The sequence below is a fragment of the Schistocerca cancellata genome, chromosome 3 (genome assembly GCF_023864275.1).
Source record: "Schistocerca cancellata isolate TAMUIC-IGC-003103 chromosome 3, iqSchCanc2.1, whole genome shotgun sequence".
In the NCBI taxonomy this organism is placed as follows: Eukaryota; Metazoa; Arthropoda; class Insecta; order Orthoptera; family Acrididae; genus Schistocerca; species Schistocerca cancellata.
This window is the reverse complement of record NC_064628.1, coordinates 791,948,322-791,969,561: the sequence shown is the minus strand read 5'-3', so window position 1 is coordinate 791,969,561 and position 21,240 is coordinate 791,948,322. Positions and strand designations below refer to the sequence as shown.

Here is a 21,240-nt window from a genome sequence, read left to right as displayed (position 1 = left end):
ATGCAATTATAAGTATCTATATTTGTGTGTGTCTTAGTCAGTCAGCTCTAAGAAAGAGTGTTGAAAGCTCAGCAACAATTTGCTTCTTGTTTCTGTGCATTTTAGCATCTCAAGACCTTAACAGCACATTGTGTTGTTACCTTTAATTCTTTCATTATTTGTATTTCATCTGGGATGTTCTAGTATGATAGAAAACATTTGGCTAGTTTAAGACAAAAGTTAAATAAACTGCCTTCAGAAATAGCTGTTCTCTACCATTAACGACTTTTTTAAATGGCTATCTGCAGTTTCACACACATAATTCATCTGACATAGGGAAACATGCATGATGTAATAATAAGAATGGTCACATTATGAGCTAAACTTCATGAGACCATGCAATCTTGTCATTATTTCTTGATGGTAAAACTGAATTTCAGATAATCTGTTAGGATCTTAATCATGAGTGATTTAATGTAAAACAAGTAATATCTATATCAACAAAGGTTCTTGCAGTAGCTGCACTGTCTTGTTTCAAATCTTTTGTATCTTAAATGATCTACAAATCCTGCTACTGGATAGAAGCAATGATCCAATAAGAATGCCCTTAGGGTTTTACAAAAGAGTAAGAATGATAATATGTCTTTTACTTTGTATGGAAGTCTATTGTATATTTGTATATCGCTGCTTAGTGTGGAGGTTTTATAGGCTGGTGTCGTTATTGACTGGCATGAAACTTTTTCTTTTGTCTTGTATCATGTTCAAGGATATTAAAATTTTCGTTTACATCTTTTAAATTCTTTCTAATATATTTACAGATTTCTAGTATATACCTACAGGGAAGAGGGACAATTGATGACTTTTGAAAGAGGGGTTTGCAAGAATCTGTTTGTCGAGCATGTTGCATTGCTTTTACAGTTCTTTTTTGAGTTCAGAAGATGACTGAACTAGGTGGTGTATTTCCCCAGAATATAATTCTGTACAGTAGGATGCTGTGGAACTGGACAAAGTAGGCAGTTCGGACAATGCTATAACTTGCTTTGACAGAGAGTAAACGCAGACTGTAACATATTTTATTTAGTGTTCCATTAATTTTGTTTGTATGCATGTGCCATTTGAAGTAATTTGGAAGCCATAAGCCTAAAAACTTTGTTTGCAGAGAAGATTAAATTTTGTTGTCACGCTGGTGCAGTATGCATCACATTTTAAACAGAAATTTAGGAATGTTGTTTTAATCTTGACAACTTTCCTGAAACTTTTGCAGTTATTGTAATTTAGTTCGAATGTTCACTCAGTTACATGGTCTAAATTTTGTGCATTATTTTTAGAATATGAAACGTGCCTAATGCTATGCCATAAATGAAACACTACAAGAGCATTTATAGGTGCATATATGAGGAAAAAATGAAAAAAATGAGACTGAGAATTATATATATCAAACACAATGAGATATTTAACAATACAAGCAACATTACCACTGTCCACATTGTTTCAAAATTGGTTTGTGATGTATATATCAAGTATGATAAATTTATGCAACACAATTGGCGGTACAATGGACTTCCATTTTACTGTCATACAAACATAATGGCCCAAATTCACAGCCTGATCCTCGTATCTGGAAGATTTCAGAGTTATACTTTCTGACATGTTGCACTGGGAATAAAATAATGTCATGTATTTGTCTGTATAAGAGTATTCTGTTGCTATTAAAACAAGTACATCACTTCATTAAAAGTGAAAACAGCAGATCCCACTCCCTTAACCCAGTTGTAAAGAGTATTTACTGACACATATAGAGGACCCAAATACCACTTTTCATGATGGCCATTCCTTATTCTTTCATGAAACCTGTCATAAGCTTCATGTGCGACATTATGAAGAGAGAACTATGAGTGTCAGAAAGAATTTCAATGTCCACAGACAACACTTGCAAACAGTAAAGCCCATTTACACCAAAAACCAAGTCCAAGTTTTAGGAGAGTAAACAGTGCAAAATCTATTGAATAAGTAGCTGCAGCTAATGGAAAACACAAAGTGAAGAGTGACTGCCACTGAGTGTATTACATATAGTTATAGGCAATTTCTCTGATATGCGGTAACATGACAGGTGTGACCAGAGTTCATATATCTACTTGCTGTTTGGTAATGCCTCTCTGATCCTAACTCTATGTTTATTCCTCCATGTAGCTGCCCTGGCAGCAGTAGTTGCCAGCTGACTGAGCTGAAGTATCAAGCCAGTGCTTCCACAACTGTTGTGGCTGTTTCAAAAGGACTTTCCTGTGGAGGAATTGCAGGAACTGTAAATGGAATTGGTAATGACAGAGAAGTCTTGGCTTCTATATAGTGAATGGAGTTTAGTCCAGCAGCATATGTGGTACTGGCTGTAACTCTGTTGGAGGCACCAGTGGTGAACAGGCAACGGGAGCTGGTGGTGATAGGGTAAAATTCAAGTACCAACTCTATGATGAGCAGCCGGGTCACTACCCACTGCAATCAGCCTTGGCTATAATGACAGTCAGGATCTTGGAGACATCATGTAGCATGGCTGCATATCGGTTGACTTCTGGCTCAGTACAGTGAACCTTGAAAGAGACGCAAAATGCCTATCGTCTGTCAAAGTTATCCACCCTTCGCATAGACTAAAAGTGCATCTCACATAGCACCTCCCATGTGGAAATCCATCTCCGATGGAGGTGACTTCATGGCAGTGCACAATATCATTGACAGCAGGATTGGAAGATGCACAGGTACATGAATGTTGTGGCAAACTGTTTAGACTTGTCCAGTAACTGGAATAATATAGAATCCAAAACCAAATCGACTGTATCTGTAAGGATGGAAGGAAGATAAGGATTTAACATCCCACTGGTATTGACAACATTAGAGATGGAGCACAAATCTGAAGTGTTTCAAGGATGGGGAAGGTAATTGGTTATGCTCTTTCAAAGGAACTATTCTGCCATTTGTCTTGAGTGATTTAGGAAAATCACATAAAACAAATCTGGATGGCCAGATGTGGACTGGAACTGTTGTCCTGAATGTGAGTTCAGTGTGCGAACCACTGTGCCACTCACTCGGTGTTTCTGTGTAGGAGAATGTAATGCTGTTAAGATGTGTAGTCCAAATGTTCTTCATATATTGAGGTAATTTCTTACTAATAATACAATTCTTGGCAGATGATATCAACTGTGAAGGCTCCTATTATTAGGATTTGGTAATTTTTGTATCCTACTAACCTTTGTGCCATCTGTGAGAATGCTGGAGAATCCACACACTGATAGGTATCACAATTATGTGATTTATGCACTAGCATCAACTTGAAAATATGCAAGTGAGTACAAACATTCACATCAAACAAAACACTTGTGGTGGCACTCAATGTGACTCCAGTTTGTGTGAACTTATTCTGTTGAAATCAACACATTATAGAAGTATGGCCAGAGGCTGTGAGTAGAAACAGTAGTGTTGGAAAGTAACAGTGAAATTCCCTTGTCATCTCAACTTAACACACACTCCTCAATGACAGAGCAATTGAATATTAAATACGACTTTAAGCTGATGTTTCTGAAAAGAAAAGTTTATCATCCATGGGCTTTATCAGTTTCGGCTTATGGAAGTGAAGTTCTGCGCAATGAAAGGAAATGATGATAGAGACAGGGAGTAGTACAATTCTGTGGAAGACACAGCTATTGTTCTTTGGCTTGAGCTGTCAATGGGAGAACAAGCATGTTCAGGTTTGCAGCTTTTGAGATTCTGAACAGATGTATGACATATAGCACTTACTCAACTTAGGAATATAAAAGTTTTAATGCATCACATGGGACCTGCTCATCTGGAAAGAAGCTAATTTTTAAACCCTACCACAGTGAGTTGGGATCTGATTTCTTCGATATTGTGTTATCAAAACTGAATCAGCACTTTCAAAAACCAGCAGTCCACGGTGTATATGATAGATACAATAGCTTTTGGTGCTGATGAAATTTTAAAAAACCCAACACTACATAGTCCCTCCACTCCCTTTCTTTTAAACACAGTAGGGGACATAACAGAAATTTTTTAGTTCCTCAAATGACAGGTCAACAGAGTCTCTCAATGAGCAAAGGAATCTTAGGGTGTAATGTCCCATCAATGATGAGATCATTTTTGACATACCATATGCTTGGATTGGGAATGGATAGGGAAGGAAATGAACTGTTTTCTTTTCACAGGAACAATCCCAGCATCTGTTGTGACTAAAGGAAACTATGAAAATCTAAATCATGATGGTGAGACACAGATTTGAAACACCACTCTCTGTGTGTGTGAGACTGATGACTTAACTGCTGCCCTCTGTGACTTTCAATGGTGACAACTTATGGGACAACTGAAGCATTTTGGGCAGAGTGCACAACAAAGGACACCTCACTGGAGCTTGGTTTCAACATCTTGACCCACATGGTGAAGATATGTGACTGGACTGAAACTGTTGACAGTGACAGTGACAGTGTTGTGCTGGCCAAAACTGCTTCATTTTCGATGCTGGTCAGATAATCTAATGGCTGCTAGGCATACAGAGATTGAAAATTTGAGCTCTTATGGTCAGAGTTAACCTCACTAGAACCTTTCTAGCCTCAATGGTATATTTAGAGTGTGTGCAGAATAACATGACCAGTAGATGTGTAATCAGTGGGGCATGCATGGAGAGAGCAGTAGTGGTATGGATCAGGGGCAGTTGCTGGAGGCGAAATGCCAAGTGCTGGAGGGGAAGTGCCATTATAAACTGAAGCCTGTGCTCATATTTTTATTTTTTGTAAATATTAAGTGGAGCCACACAATGCTCACACTTGCATGATGAACAATCAAATAGATCTACTGTCACCTCTACTTTGGACAGCATCTAAAAGAAATTCAGTTAAAAATGCAACAAAAGCAACGACTTATTCTTGCCTGGTTTTATTAACCATTTGTAACTTTCAGAGAAGCGACAGGAGTGGCAAATTTTGAGCGCAACCCACATTTTCTTGTTGTCTTGCTAAAATTTACTTCTTTTCGCAAAACACAGCAGTGTTTTCACAATGTTACCTCCCTAGCATGTTGTACAGACACAATTGCAAGAGGGTTCTGAAACAGTGGTTTATTAAGTTTATCAAGTGAGGAACTGAGGAAAAGTAAGGTCGATAGCTTATGAAAAAGCATGTCCTTGATAAAAAAATATACATGTAATGGTTCACTTATGTTGTTCCAAAACCTAAAGAATCCTCATTTTACAAGCTATCAATGGTCTTTAAAAATTACATTCTTTCATCGAAAAAGTCTGTAGTCAGTTGAATAACACAATAGGTAATTAAGTTTTGCATAATAACCGTATGGAAAAACAGTCTCTTCTTTGCGTGCTATTGTTTGGCATAATCTAATTTTGATACCTCAAACCATTTATGAAATATGTGGAATGTTGTGGATATTTCATTCTGGCTTATTGCTGGCATGTATGATAGCAAATGAATGTGCTACATCAGGTCAATTTTCCTGACACTGGATATGTAGTGCTCACCACCCAAGTCTAAAGAAAACTTCAATACATTAGCTAAATTTCAAATGCAGCAGCACATTGTGCAATAACTATGATCATTAATGAAATGATGGGCATGTCATCAAGAAACTGACATATAAGGCTATAATTAATGCAAAAATTAATTCTTTTTACTGTATAGTTTCTGTAAAATCATTTGTGAAAATTTTCAGGGTGTGTGCCTCAATTCTGTCCCTGCAGCACATCACTGACCTGCTGACAGCTGGCAAACAATGTTGGCCTCCCCTTCTGAACAAATGAATGAACTCGTCAAGCACACTGAACCAAAACTGGTTACTGCACATCAGCCACCACATCCTACATGGACTCTAGTGACAATATTAAGTGTGATCAAGCAGTGTCCAGTTCCTAGTCATTCACAGAGCCAGTTGTCACAAGCTTGGAATGTTGGAGACTGAAGAGTAACCAGGAAGGATTACCAAATCCATAAACCATATAAGCAAATGGTAAATTCCAGGACACATCCAAAATTCAACAGTGAGTTCTAACAAATATAAATTGTGCACAATCTGTAGAGTAGATATATGCAGCAGGATCAAAACACAAAGTGAAATGTCTCTACCCTGAGCAGAGCTTCTTGAGGGTATAGATGATGACTTCCATCTATGTAATACAGTAGGCATGGCAACAATACTGTATGAGTATTCATGATCTTTGATGTGACAACAATATTGTAGTAGCTGCTCTGGCACTTGCTCAGTGTTTACATCCCTTCTTCCAACTACAATACAAAATGATCACTTGTCAAAAATTTTATGTGTTTGTTTCTTCATAAATACTCATGAGTAAAAAAATGTCTATGTAGCCCACATACACTAACATATAACAGATTTCTATATGAAGTGTTGGCAGAAGAGCCAACACTGTGTTGCTAGAGGCGGCCGAAATGCACGCGTTTAATTACACACTGACTGGCGTGAGGTCTGGAACAGTTAAGGGAATTAATAGTGGCAAATAAAGTACGTAGTTGATATAATACTTAACTTTAATCCACAATTGGTGTACATCGCTCTTGACGGTACATGTTATAATCTCAATATCAAATGCTATGGCGCCTTGCTAGGTCGTAGCAAATGACGTAGCTGAAGGCTATGCTAACTATCGTCTCGGCAAATGAGAGCGTTGTTGTCAGTGATCCATCTCTGGCTAAGTTGGCTGTACAACCGGGGCGAGTGCTAGTACGTCTCTCTAGACCTGCCGTGTGGCGGCGCTCGGTCTGCAATCACTGACAGTGGCGACACGCGGGTCCGCCGTATACTAGCGGACCGCGGTCGATTTAAAAGCTACCACCTAGCAAGTGTGGTGTCTGGCGGTGACACCACACTATAATTAACAGAGAAACTCTTTGGAAGATCCATGAACATCCAGCATCTTATTTTATTAGATAAGAATTGATTTTACTTTTATCAGTTTGGACCACAACTTAAAGTTGTTCACAATTTTATCCCATTCACACGCTTTTTCTTGCAAAATGAAAATCACTGCCTGGGAAATGTTTGCAACACATCTCCAATATACACACCCAGAGAGAAAGATGCTGTGCTCTTACTGAAAATTTTATATTAATATTATTAAGATGCTGAATGTATTGAATGTCTGAAGCACTTCTTCTCATCATAAGTGTTCTTTATGTGATGTTCCCACTGTTGCACAAGATTATCCTAATTTATTGGCATTTGTTACATACCTTGTTATCATCCATAACAGTGTTGAGTGATTCAATCCACATTGGGTCAATGTCACCATCCAGTATAATCCATTTAGGGTTGTCTCCACCTAAGTTTGCTTGATCCCTCATTATAACAGAAAACAAACCTGCAACACAGTGGATGTATATTAGAGTTTTATGATGAGCCGCATGCCAAAATAGAATACAAGAATGCCTATTTTCAGAATCAAAGATTCCTTTATAACTCCTAATGAAAACATTCTACTACAATGGTTATTCAACAGAAAAATAAAATAAATGAATAAAATGACTAAAAATATTGTGTTTGACTAAGTAAAAATTATTAATTCTTTTACATATAAAAATCAAAAGCAAAATCAAGTAAAAACATTTCATTCAATGGAAGTTATAAAAAGCTGAAACTACACTATGAGCAGCAGCACCATTGCATGATGGGAGTGGCGACTGGGTGGGGGTAAGGAGGAGGCTGGGGTGGGGAGGGGGAAGGATAGTGTGGTGGGAGTGGTGGACAGTGAAGTGTTGCAGTTTAGACAGAGGGTAGGAGAGAAGGTGCAGAGGGGAGGGGGGGTAAGTAGTGGAAAGGTGAGAAATAAAAATAAAAATAAATTAAAAGACTGGGTGTGGCGGTGAAACGATGGCTGGGTAGTTCTGTAATGGGAACAATGAAGGGGCTGGATGGGTGAGGACGGTCACTAATGAAGGTTGTGGCCAGGAGGGTTATGGGAACGTAGGATGTATTGCAGGGAAAGTTCCCACAGGCACAATTCAGAAAAGCTGGTGTTGGTGGGAAGGATCCATATGGCACAGGCTGTGAAGTAGTCATTGAGATGAGGGGTGTTCAGCTACAGGGTGGAACACTTGTTTTTTGGGCACAGTTTGTCGGTGGCCATTCATGCATTCCACCTACAAACCATGCCACAGTGATTCCATTCATGCAATCCAGCAATATCTCCAGTCACTACTCAAATCCTTAGGCCTATCCCAGAACCTCTACCCATAGTCCATCTCTCTACTTACTCCTACCACTCGCCGCACTCCCACATTCTACATGCTTCCTAAAGTCCATAAACCCAACCACCCAGGACACCCCATTGTGGCCATTTACTGTGCCCCCACGGAGAGAATCTCTGCTCTCATAGACCAACACCTTCAACCTATTACCCGGAACCTTTCCTCCTATATAAAAGATACCAACCATTTCCTCAACCAACTCTCCACAGTTCCTTTCCCTTTACCACACGGTGCCCTGCTCATCACTATTGATGCCACCTCCCTGTACACTGACATTCATAATGCCCGTTGCCTTACTGCTATCGAACACTACCTTTCTAGACGCCCTATGGATTCCAAACCAACAACCTCCTTCTTAGTCTCCATGACCAACCATATCCTTACCCACAATTACTTCTCCTTTGAAGGCATTACCTACAAACAAATCCGTGGTATGGCTATGGGCACCCACATGGCACCATCCTATGCTAACCTATTCACAGGCCATCTAGAGGAATCCTTCCTAAAAACCCGGAATCCTAAACCCCTCACCTGGTTCAGATTCATCGATGACATCTTTGCTATCTGGATTGAAGGTGAGGACACCTTATTCAAATTCCTCCAGAACCTCAACAACTTCTCCCCCATTTGCTTCACCTGGTCCTACTCAACCCAACAAGCCACCTTCCTAGATGTTGACCTCCATCTCAGAGATGGCTACATCAGTACCTCCGTTCATATCAAACCTACTAACCACCAGCAATACATCCACTTCGACAGCTGCCACCCATTCCATACCAAGAAGTCCCTTCTGTACAGCCTAGCCATCCATGGTCGTCGCATCTGCAGTGACAAGCAGTCCCTCTCTAAATATACCGAGGGTCTCACTGAAGCCTTCACTGACCGTAATTATCCTCCCATCCTTGTACAAAAACAAATCTTCTGTGCCTTATCTTTCCAGTCTCCCACCACCTCCCAAAGTCCCACAGTGTGGCCACAGAGGAGCATTTCCCTTGTATCTCAGTACCATCCGGGACTGGAGCAACTGAATTACATTCTCCACCAGGGTTTTGATTACCTCCTATCAGGCCCTGAAATGAGAAATGTCCTTCCCACTATCCTTCCCACCTCTTCTACCATTCCGCCGTCCACCAAACCTACACAATATACTCGTCCATCCTTACACAACCCCTGCTCCCAATCCCTTACCTCATGGCTCATACCCCTGTAATCGACCTAGATTCAAGACCTGTCCCATACATCCTCCTACCACCACCTACTCCAGTCCAGTCACTTGTTGTGTCTATACAAGACAGTCTAGACACAGGGTGAGGTTACCGATAGGCACGCGTACACACACGCCGGCTGGCGTGAGTTCTGGAACAGGATACTTGATGAATGCTATAGAGAAAAGAACGGAGCATCTCATATACTTAACTTTATTCTCTTGTGTGGTACATCTCTATGGTGAATACAAGTAAGACTCTCTCCAGATATGGTTAACTGCGCCTAGCTAGGTCGTAGCTATGGACTTGGCTGAAGGCTATTCTAACTGTCTCTCGGCAAATGAGAGGAAGGCTTCGTACGTCTAGTCGCTAGCAATGTCGTCAGTACAACTGGGCGAGTGCTAGTCCGTCTTTCTAGACCTGCCATGTGGTGGCGCTAGGTCTGCAAGTACTGATGGTGGCGACACGCGGGTCCAACATGTACTAATGGACCGCGGCCGATTTAAGCTACCACCTAGCAAGTGTGGTGTCTGGCGGTGACACCACATTCCTCCCCCGCAAATTGGCGAACGGTCGTGTTATAAGGCTTCCGCCCGCCGTGGGGAGGGCCCCATGTTGACGTATGCGATGAGGTGGGGAGCCTAACAACAGGCGAGGCTGTGCCACCCGCACCCGGCCATTCGGTCCGAGGGGAGCTAGGAAACGCCTGGAAACCTACTCCAGGGTGCACGTCAACATGCGGTGTATGCGCCCATAAAGAGACAGGAGGGGCTGAAGGGTCGACCTCCATTGCGTCGGGGTATCCGACGCGCGATGACGCCATGTGGTCCGGAGCGGGCAAGAGTTCCATGGCGGAGGACAGCTGGTCACGGGAAGCGATCGGCGGCGCGTATTGGTGGTTAACACGCATCTTGGACTATACAGATTCAAAAGACTGCCATTCGGGTGTGCATCCGCCCCTGCATTGTTTCAGCAATATTTACAAACTATTTGTGCGTCGGTCCCTACTGCAGCTAACTATCTGGACGATATAGTGATCTCAGGAAAGACAGAAGCAGAACATTTACAAAATCTCCGAACATTATTTCAGGTCTTGCGACAGAATGGTCTTCGTTTGAGGAAGGACAAATGTGTGTTTTTTGCTCGTGACTTGCCATATCTGGGACATGTAATCAATGCTCAAGGCATACATCCGAGTCCAGAGCACCTCAGTGCCATACAGGACTTGCCTGCACCACAAACTTTGAAGCAGCTACAGAGTGTGTTGGGAAAAATTAATTATTATCATCGCTTTCTGCGCAATGCCTCTTCCATTTCAGCTCCGCTTCATCGCTTACGCCGTAAAGGTGTTCCGTTCGTCTGGTCGACGGAATGCGAACGCGCCTTTCGCCAATTGAAATCGGCGTTGCTTTCAAATACTTGCCTTACGCCATTCGATCCCCAGAAACCCCTTTTGTTGATGGTAGATGCATCGGATTTCGGGATCGGTGCTGTGCTTGCGCACAAAGATGGTTCGCATGATCGCCCTATTGCCTTTGCGTCCAAATTGCTCTCGTCAGCGCAAAGAAATTATTCCCAGATAGAGAAAGAAGCTTTGGCTCTCGTGTTTGGTGTTACGAAGTTTCACGATTTCTTGTATGGTCGTCACTTTACCATCATCGCAGACCACACACCTTTGACATCGCTTTTTCATCCGAACAAGCCTGTACCTCCACGTACAGCGCAGAAATTCATTCGCTGGTCTCTTTTCCTCTCGCAGTACCGCTACGATATCTTGTACCGGTCCACTGCTAAGCACGGAAACGCAGATGCGTTGTCCCGTTTGCCTGTTGCCGAGGATAAAGCATTCGATTCTTCTGAACTTGCTTGCATGTTCATTGATGCGGAAACTGATGACGTGGTCGAATCGTTTCCGATTGATTTTCGTCGTGTAGCTACAGCCACAGCTGCAGACCCTGTCCTTGCTACCGTTTTGCGTTTTGTTGCTACACGATGGCCCTTGTCGAAGTCACGGATCGAGGATCCGTTGGTTCGCAGATTTTTTGCTCACAAGGAGAGACTTTTTGTACGACGTGGTGTTTTGTTGTTGCGTTCTGATAATGATCAGTCTAGGGTCGTGGTCCCACGTTCGTTGCAGTCATCTGTCTTAAAGCTTCTCCACCACGGACATTGGGGTATAGTGCGTACGAAACAACTTGCTCGTCAGCACTGTACTTGGTTCGGAATCGATGCTGCGATTACGAATATGTGCTCTTCTTGCATGGCGTGTGCCGAACAACAATCCGCACCGCCGCGGAAATTCTTTGCTTGGCCGATTTAAGCTACCACCTAGCAAGTGTGGTGTCTGGCGGTGACACCACATCACTAACATCGCCTATCCCATCAAAGGCAGGGCTACCTGTGAAACCAGTCATGTGATTTACAAGCTAAGCTGCAACCACTGTGCTGCATTCTATGTTGGCATGACAACCAATGAGCTGTCTTTCCACATGAACGGCCACCAACAAACTGTGGCCAAAAAAACAAGTGGACCATCCTATAGCTGAACACGCTGCTAAACATGATGCCCCTTATCTCAATGACTGCTTCACAGCCTGTGCCATATGGATTCTTCCCACCAACACCAGCTTTTCTGAATTGCGCCGGTGGGAACTTTCCCTGCAATACATCCTATGTCCCTATAATCCTCCTGGCTTCAACCTTCGTTAGTCACTGTCCTCACCGATCCAGCCCCCTCACTGTTCCCATTCCAGAACTACCCAGCCGTCATTTCACCGCCACACTCAGTCTTTTAATTTATTTTTATTTTTATTTCTCTCCTTTTCACTACTTACCCCCTCCCCCCTCTGTACCTTCTCTCCTACCCGCTGTCTAAACTGCAACACTTCACTGTCCGCCACTCCTACCATACTATCCCTCCCCCTCCCCACCCCAGCCTCCTCCTTACCCCCACCCAGTTGCCACTCCCATCATGCACTGATGCTGCTGCTCGCAGTGTAGTTTTCAGCTCTCTGAGACTACAGACATGTGTGCAAGTTGAGCTTGCATGAGTGTTCATGTGCGTGTTTGTGTGTGTATGTGTGTCTACTGCTGACAAAGGCCTTAATGGCCGAAAGCTATGATGATGTGAATCTTTTTATTGTGCCTATTGCGACTCAGCATCTCCGCTAAATGGTGAGTAGCAACTTTCCTTTTCTTGTATTGTTACATTCCAAACTGGATTTTCCATTGTTTGAAGTTATAAAAATAAAGAAATCAGGATAAACAGAATGCAAAGAACTTCTCAGTTGCTGTTTTGATGGGACTTGGAAAGACAACTGTAGTTCTGTATAATCAGTAAGAATTGCCTGTTTACTTTGCATAAAATAATTTGTACAGAATGCAATGACACACACACTCACACACAAGAGGCAGATGCACATGATTAAATGAAAATAAAACAGAATAAAGTTGTTTAAATGCTATAAAGTTTTTACACATACAAGAAGAAAACCTACGAAGCTATTTGTTCTTCAGAGAATGGCAAAGTTGATCAAAGAAAAATAAAGTAATAGTTTTTCTGGTGTACTACAGCAAAAAACATTGAAGTCACTAATATGATCGAAGTGGAGATCAATACATATCCAATATAATTAAGTTGTTAATTCATTATCAATTGCAGCTTGGGTACAACACAATAAGAATTAATTATATTATGAGCCAACTTCAGCATTAGAAGTCCTAACCATCATATGTGCACCACCTATGGAGCATATCATTATCTAGCTAAGCCTTGAATACACACTACTGACACAAAAAGCGAAGCACCCAGAAGACATGGTTGTATGTCAATGTAACTTTGTACGTGTACATACCAGTGGTGGGTACATAAGTAACTTAAGTTGAATTCCATGTGGCAGGTAGAACAGCAACCAGAGTGCTGCTGTTGTTCATGTTTAATGTTGTTAACAGGCCTTCTAGGATATATAGTTGGCTTGAACAGCATCAGATGTTGAGTGATCACTGTGAAGGACATGGAGATGTGTACTCGTATTAGACAGCATCATCAGCACCTCGCAGAGTTTGAAAGGGGTCTCACTATGGGTCTCCATTTGGCTGGCTTTCCAATTGTGCAATATCCAGAGTCATGCACCATTCAGAGGTGACAGCCACCCAATGTTGGGCTGAATGAGAAAGTGGGGGCCAGCATATTTGTCATCAAGTTTCTGTGAACCACTTCTGATAATGACAAGGGAGGATCACCATGCTGTGTACCAAGCACATCATCAACCGTTCACATCTGTACCTCTCAAAGAAGAATGAGTAATGGACTTCCTACAATATTTTGTATCATCCTGCACCTGTGGTCAGAAACTGGCATCAACTGGACTACGGAATGACTGTCCTATGTGGAGGCTACTATTAATACCACAACACAAATGGTTGCCACTGGAGTGGTGCCAATACCACAAAGAATGGACTGCTGATGAATGGCATCACATCGTGTTTCAGTGATGAACCTTTGTTTGCACTACTCCATATGACCATCGCTGTGAGTATGGTGGTGACCTCATAATAGATCCGTTTCTTTCAATTTTCTGAAGAGGCACTGTGGTGCTACTCCTGGTGTCAAGGTATGCAGAGGCCTTGTGTTTGACTATACATCACGGCTGATAGTGACTGAGGGAACACTGACAGCATAGCAGTATTTCACAAACATCATGGATCCTCAAGTGTTTTCAAAAGAAAAGTGCTAGTCCACACAAGGTGTGTGTCTCTGTGAACTGTTCACATGGTGTTAAGGTAATCCTGTGGCTGGCAAGATCTCCATAATTGTCCCCACAGAACATGTGTGAGACCAGTTCAGACTTCAACTATGTCCCAGGGCCAGTAAGCAGGATATCAAGAACTAATTACAACAGTTGTGTATCAGCTGGCCTCAGGATTAAATGGGTGCAACCTCATGCTGATATGTATGCTCATACAGTGAAGTTCTTTGTAAATTTTAGTCAATTTCATAATCACTGAAATAACCTCACATATCCTCTCAACCAATGGCAATTCATGTTCTTTTTTCCTCCACACTGCGCATTTTTTGATAGACAACATATGATGACAATATCAGAATTTAAATAAATGTCAAGGGAAGTTATTCTAGACTTCAGTGCATGATATCAACTCTTTTAAAGACAGCAGAGATAAACATAAGAAAACAATTTTTGATAAATTACATGTTTTTCCATGATGCCAGAAAGGGAAAATTGGTAGGAAAACATGAATAAATGTAGAAAAGGGTGAGAAAAAGTTCCCAGGTAAGTTTGGCTTCCTAAATGAACTTCCAATGTGAATTTTGTATTCTAGCAATAAATAAATAAATCTGAAATGACTGCTGTCACATGTAAAAGAGCAAATGGGAGCCCACATACACGTATAGTTATGTTGGTCACACCAAACATCTTTACAGGTTGGAATGGGAGTAGAACTGCTAGGCTTGGGTCCTAGACAGATATTTCAGCTGTCTTCTGATAGTACTTCAGATTAATTTCAGATATATAACAGTGAATATTTTTTGGGGAGTAGCCTGCCTACATTTGTACTGCATTTTTATGGTTTTACATGATATGCCTGTCATGAGACTTGTTTCAGCCTTGTACATTCAATGGTATTGTTAATATTGGACTGGTTAATGCTAGATATTACATTTTAGTTTCTGGAATATTTTATGCAGTTCCTTTATTGGGAGAGAAATGCAGACAACAAATATGGGAAAGCACATGAAGTAAGAGAAATGACAAAGAAAAAGAAAAATCAATCCAAAATCATAACCCAAAATGTTAAAAGATACTAGAAGGGAGTTGCAAGTAACATTAGACTACAATAACTGATTGTTAGGTTGTTGGCATGAACTGAAATTTGACAAAAATGGAAAAGGTACAGAACGAAACAAGATAACAATAGGGCAAAAAATGAGGCAAGGAGGAAACTAAGAGAGAGTAAATTATAGGCATTATCATGGAGGCAAAAAATTCATCAACATAATTTAACAGGAAAATGAACAGAAAAAACTGAAGGGACAAGAAGCTAGCATGAATGAAGGTCAGGAGGAAGCCAAGGCCAATTACATACTGAACATCACTTTTCATTTATGCAGACCTGAAACACTGGCATTAGAGGGGCGGGTCCTAAAGTCCTGACCACAGCAAAACAAATATCCTTGTCCTTGCTTTTACATTTTAGAAAATCTTCAACAAAAAGATGCTGCATACAATCATTGTAGATCAAGTGTACTCTTATCGATACTAAGTGTTGTATAAAACTTGTGGATCAGACACCACATGGATAATCTCACATATAACTCTCACTTGGGTTACAAATTCTTGCAAGCAGCTACAATGAATGATTTGGGACTTTTGGGCTGCATATGATAGGTTCGTCATTCAAGTGAGGTTTGAAACCATGAATGCCTACAGAAAAACTGTCTCCAATAAGAAAACCCTATATCTGGTTACTTAATATGTGTGGAACATAAATTGAATGGATAGGCATTTCATTCATGACTTTGAACCTTCCTGCCAAAATAAATGCTCCTTGATAGGTACTTGTTTCTTACTGTCCACTAGCTTTTTTTTTTTCTTTTGTTGTTCCTTAGCTCTCTTCAATAGTTTTTGTTTGCAGCTATAGTTCTCATATTTGATGTATTGACTCTGTGAAGCTCATCATTGATACACTGGAGGCTGGATACTAGTTCTTATACTTTGTTACTCATCTTAGATCTTTTGCATTCCCTAATCCTTTGTACAGAGTAATATTTACTTGCCTCCAGTGTCTGCCTGTGAACCTTTTCATCATTATTTTTCCCAAGTTTTATCTGTTTCTTAATTCTGACAAATACACTGATTAAAATACGTTAAAAGTTTAGGAATATGAGTCACTGTCAAACTTAGCCCAGCTGATCCTCTTTGGGTAACTCACTGTTTTCCATTGAACACTGTTTTCAGTTTTTTACCAGCTACATTACACCACTTTTGAAAATTATTGACAATAAGGCTTTCATTCTCATGGGGCTGCGAAGTAATCGTAATAAATGAGTCTCAAATTCAAAGACTACGTCTTACATAACTTTTGTCTGGGTCATTACATATGAATTACACTGGCACTATTATGTTAAAAATGATCCACTTCTACTTCCAATTCAGTGTATCTATGGATATGCTATGTATAACAGAACCCTATATGGAAGTCATAGAAATTGAACAGACACATCTATATGGATGCAAGTTAGTAGCACATTACTGTATTCATGATTCACTGCAAGTGTGTACTTCTGCAAGGTTGCCTTTCAACAATTAAAAGTAAATAATAAAAATGTAATACGTAAAGCATCTAAAAACAGATTGAATTAGAACTAACTTTCTGACTTGCTACCCCCTAAAACTAGAACAACTGATAGAGCTAACCAAAAGCATAATATTACAGGCAATTATTAGAAATGACTGCTCTGTTGGTACCTATTGCTTAATTGTGGACAAAAAGGAAGATAAAGCTGTCTTCAACCCAAAGGTTGGTTTGAACACCATGGTGATTTAATAGGCATGGTCCTACAGGATGTAGCATGTCCTTGCCTTGCTCCTACTTTTCAAATGACTTACACAGCCAGCTACAGGGGGACCCAAAGTTTAATGTGGACTCTGAACCACAGTGTAAAATATTAGAAGGTGCAGAGAAAGAAGGGGGGGGATTACTGTTTAACGTCCCGTCGACAACAAGGTCATTAGAGACGGAGCACAAGCTCGGATTAGGGAAGGATGGGGAAGGAAATCAGCCATGCCATTTCTGAGGAACAATCCCAGCATTTGCCTGAAGCGATTTAGGGAAATCACGGAAAACCTAAATCAGGATGGCCGGACGTGGGATTGAACCGTCATCCTCCCGAATGCGAGTCCAGTGTGCTAACCACTGCGCCACCTTGCTCTGTCTGCAGAGAAAGGATACAGATGGGGGAAGGCAGCATCCAAGAGGAGCCCTCTTGGATCAAATCCTTAAGATTCATAATATTTGACTGTGGCACTCTCTCACTTGCTGAGTTAACGAATAACAGTGACATGTTTCTTCTGCTTTGATTATAATATGAGACTAACCTAGCACATTATGTACTGAAAACCTTAAAAGTAGATTTTATTTCAGTAGCTTCTGTTAGAGGAATTAATAATAAGATAAGGTATCTGAAATATTGGGTCCAGTGAACAGAACAAAGCTATTATTCTACAACTTATGAATAAATAATTCTCTGACTTACCATCTTTCCATTCACGAGTATTTGGATTTATAATTCCAAAGAGTTCATCATTTGTGACAGCTTTTGGATTAAGGTCATTGAATACTGGCTTGCGTTTCATATTCACGTATGTTCGTAGAAGTGTTTTCCACACCTGTGTCTTTCCCGTCCCAGCATTTCCCACAACAAACACTGAGTGGCGTACTTCTAGCAGCTCCTCAAGCTGTACCACCTGCAGAGATAATTGGTTTGATTACAGAGCTCTATGTGTCTCACATATAAAATGTAAACCTTTTACACTTAGTAACCACAGTAATAAGAATGTGGGTTTTCGTTTCAAACATTCTATATTATATATAAAAAAGGCAGATTCTATTCAGAAATACATTACATTCACAGACAGATGGGCAACTCAATATTTAGCTATAAGCTGGTGTCACAACTTCCAGTATATCTGATACACACCCATGAAGTAAATGAAGACATTACTCCTGGATTTCTGAAACTAAATTCATTCTCCAAGGCAGAAAAGAGAATATTGTTAGGCAAAATTGGGGAGGGCAAGAAGTAGTGAAAGATCACTCAAAACCCAGATTAAAAGTGATCAGTCTTGTCTCAGTAGGACAAGATCTGTGTCTCCTTTTATCCTCAGATGGAGTGGGTTTCTCGTCACCTGATTTCTGGGTGAACTGCTCATACATCTCCACCCTCCCTTCTGTCAATGAATACAAAAGGTAGAGATAAGATCTTTAATTATTTTATGTGTGTCTTATTTGCTGCACAGGGAGTTGCACCCCTGACAGTTAGTACTGAGAATCCATACTATTCTATACATTAGCATGAAACTATTATAACAGGCCACAATCCCGTTCCCTTAATAATATGTCATAGCTGATAAAAAAATTAGAAGATTCGAAGAGATTCATAAAATCTTCAAAATAACTTCTCTGCACTATTGCCCGAAAATTGGAATTAGTAAGTAGCTTCCTAATGAGAAAATGCAAAGAAATTCACATTGTTTTGTCCTACTGAAACAACAATTGGCGGCACTGACATGAAAAACACATAAGGCACAAAAACTAGATTTTTCAGAGGTGAAAACATTTGTAGACATGTTAAAAAGGAGTTTCAGTTTTATAATGGGGTACTCCTGAACCACAAACACATGAAATTCTGCCCAATATTATCAATATGCAGCCACATATTACAGCTGGACAACCATCTACAACGAAACAGATTAAAATGGATCCATGTTTCATGTCCATACAACTTGTGCAGTTGGTATTTAAAGGCATTTGAGATTTACTGCTGTCATCTATGAGGGTTTCCACAGCTTTTTCTAATTTTCATGGATGCAATTCTCAATCATTGATGCATATCAACTTCACTAGTGCTACATTTAATTTCTCTTTAGTCGCAAGTTTGACGTAGCTGAATGAGGATGGTGTAATGAAAGGTATTTTCATTTATTTCCAAACACACATGATAGAACCACTGATCAATGCTCATTGTGGGATGAGCTACTTCCTTAGATGTTTAAATCTGGACCTTAGAAAAGCCTATTTCAGTTGTGTCATAAATAATGACTTTCTTATTGAGAAAGAGAAAATGTGGGCTGTGATGAGAACATTAGTCTATTTCCTTAGAGGTATTGATAAATGATGTCCACTGTTTTCTTTTTCATGACAAATGTGACAATATGTCTGCTAGGGAGACCCAAAACTGATTTAAATGACTGTCTGAATACTTGAAGGCGACTAAGAGGCATTAGTGACATATGGTTATTGACACCTGTCCCCTAGAGTATTCAGATATGGGATCATCATCATATGGCTGAGGAGAATACATACAAAGAGATGATTACCTTACATGGCAACAAGAATTGGTTACTTACTGAAGTCATGGGTCTGTAATATGTCTGATGAAACAGATGTTTTATTTTTTTGTCATCATATGCTTTCCCATGTTAATATCTCAGTTAACACATTGATTGCCATGAGGCCATCACTGAAAATGGCAGAGCCTCGCACATGATGCAGCCACACACTGCCAGTACTCAGAAGGCCAATGCAATTCATGTCAACAAAAAGATTTGTAAACCACATAAAATAAAGTTATTTTCCCTCATCCTGATTTATACATGTCCTTTATGGTCAAAATATGGATGCCTGCAGATAAATCACATCTCACTGTAACATGTGAATTCAGTGTACCTTGAAGATGTTGACTAATGCAGGATAGTTATCTCACAATGAGAATTGGAAACAAAAACTAATTGTTAATAGTATGTAAACTATGGAACTGCAATGTTATTTGTAGTGTAATGCTACTCACAAGTGACATCTTTGGTGCAGTCACTGACTTATGTTTTCTCTCTTTTTTTATATATGTTTTATTCTGTTGTTGAATGTGCCATTTAATGGAGTTGCATAAGCTGCAGTTTAGTTTTTATGTTGCAACTAAGTTAATTACCTAGCCCCACAATATTTGATGACTCTGACATGGTTTCTGATAGTCACTAATGAGAAATTTGACAGTCACTAACACTTGGTATTCCACCATGTCACGCTAAGTATGAACATCTGCATCAACCACGTCACCGATCTTCTGTACCCCAGTTCACCTTAACTCCATAATGTCAGACCTATCACCAACTACAGACATGTTTAACAGTGCACTAATTAATCACATGACAGTAAACCCATCACCATTTTGGCAGCAGAATCTCATGCTGTGGTTTACGCAACTACAGAGTCTGTGCTAACGCATATAACTACAGACGACATGAAGTACAGTTATGTAGTTGCTGCACTCAATGAAAATACGGTCACAGAAGTACACGACATTCTGGAATCACCACTGAGCACTGATCATTATTTAACTATCAAGAACACCCTGATTGCCTTGCTCTCGCAGTCTTGAGGTGAAGAGGTTGGAAAAACTACTCCACACTGAAGAGCTAGTCGATCATATGCCATTGCAGCTACATGACGACTGCATACATTAGTGAACAATGCAGTGAGTAATGACATTCTGACTGGACTCGCATTTGGGAGGACGACGGTTCAATCCCGCGTCCAGCCATCCTGATTTAGGTTTTCCGTGATTTCCCTAAATCACTCCAGGCAAATGCTGGGATGGTTCCTCTGAAAGGGCACGGCCGACTTCCTCCCCCATCCTTCCCTAATCGGATGAGACTGATGACCACACTGTCTGGTCTCCTTCCCCAACCAACCAATGACATTCTGAGGAATATTTGGTTATCACATCAAAGATAATCATTAAAAATAATTATTGTCCACCCAGACCTCTCTCATCATCAGAAGGATACACCTACTGCCTTACAGCCATCGATCATTTTACATACTGCTCTGAAGTGTTCCCAATCACCAACATTACCACGGAAATTGTCGTGTTTGTGTTGTTCTGGGGATGGATCACCCATTTCTGTGTGCCTCTAGGAATTACAACAGAGCACAGTAAACAATTAGAGTCATATTAGTTCAAAGCACTTGGCGTCCTACTGGGT

The 21,240-nt window shown here is 40.5% G+C and overlaps 1 protein-coding gene across 1 annotated transcript in view; it reads right to left on the bottom strand.

Annotated features, from left to right (window-relative positions):
* The window catches only part of LOC126176568 (dynein beta chain, ciliary), a 790,269-nt gene that overhangs the window by 361,515 nt on the left and 407,514 nt on the right, over window positions 1-21,240 (bottom strand). The window contains exons 41-42 of the mRNA XM_049923728.1: window positions 17,733-17,943; window positions 7,239-7,366 (exon numbers count right to left, since the gene is read on the bottom strand). Coding sequence (XP_049779685.1) covers window positions 7,239-7,366; window positions 17,733-17,943 — 339 coding nt within the window. The remainder of the gene's footprint in view (window positions 1-7,238; window positions 7,367-17,732; window positions 17,944-21,240) is intronic.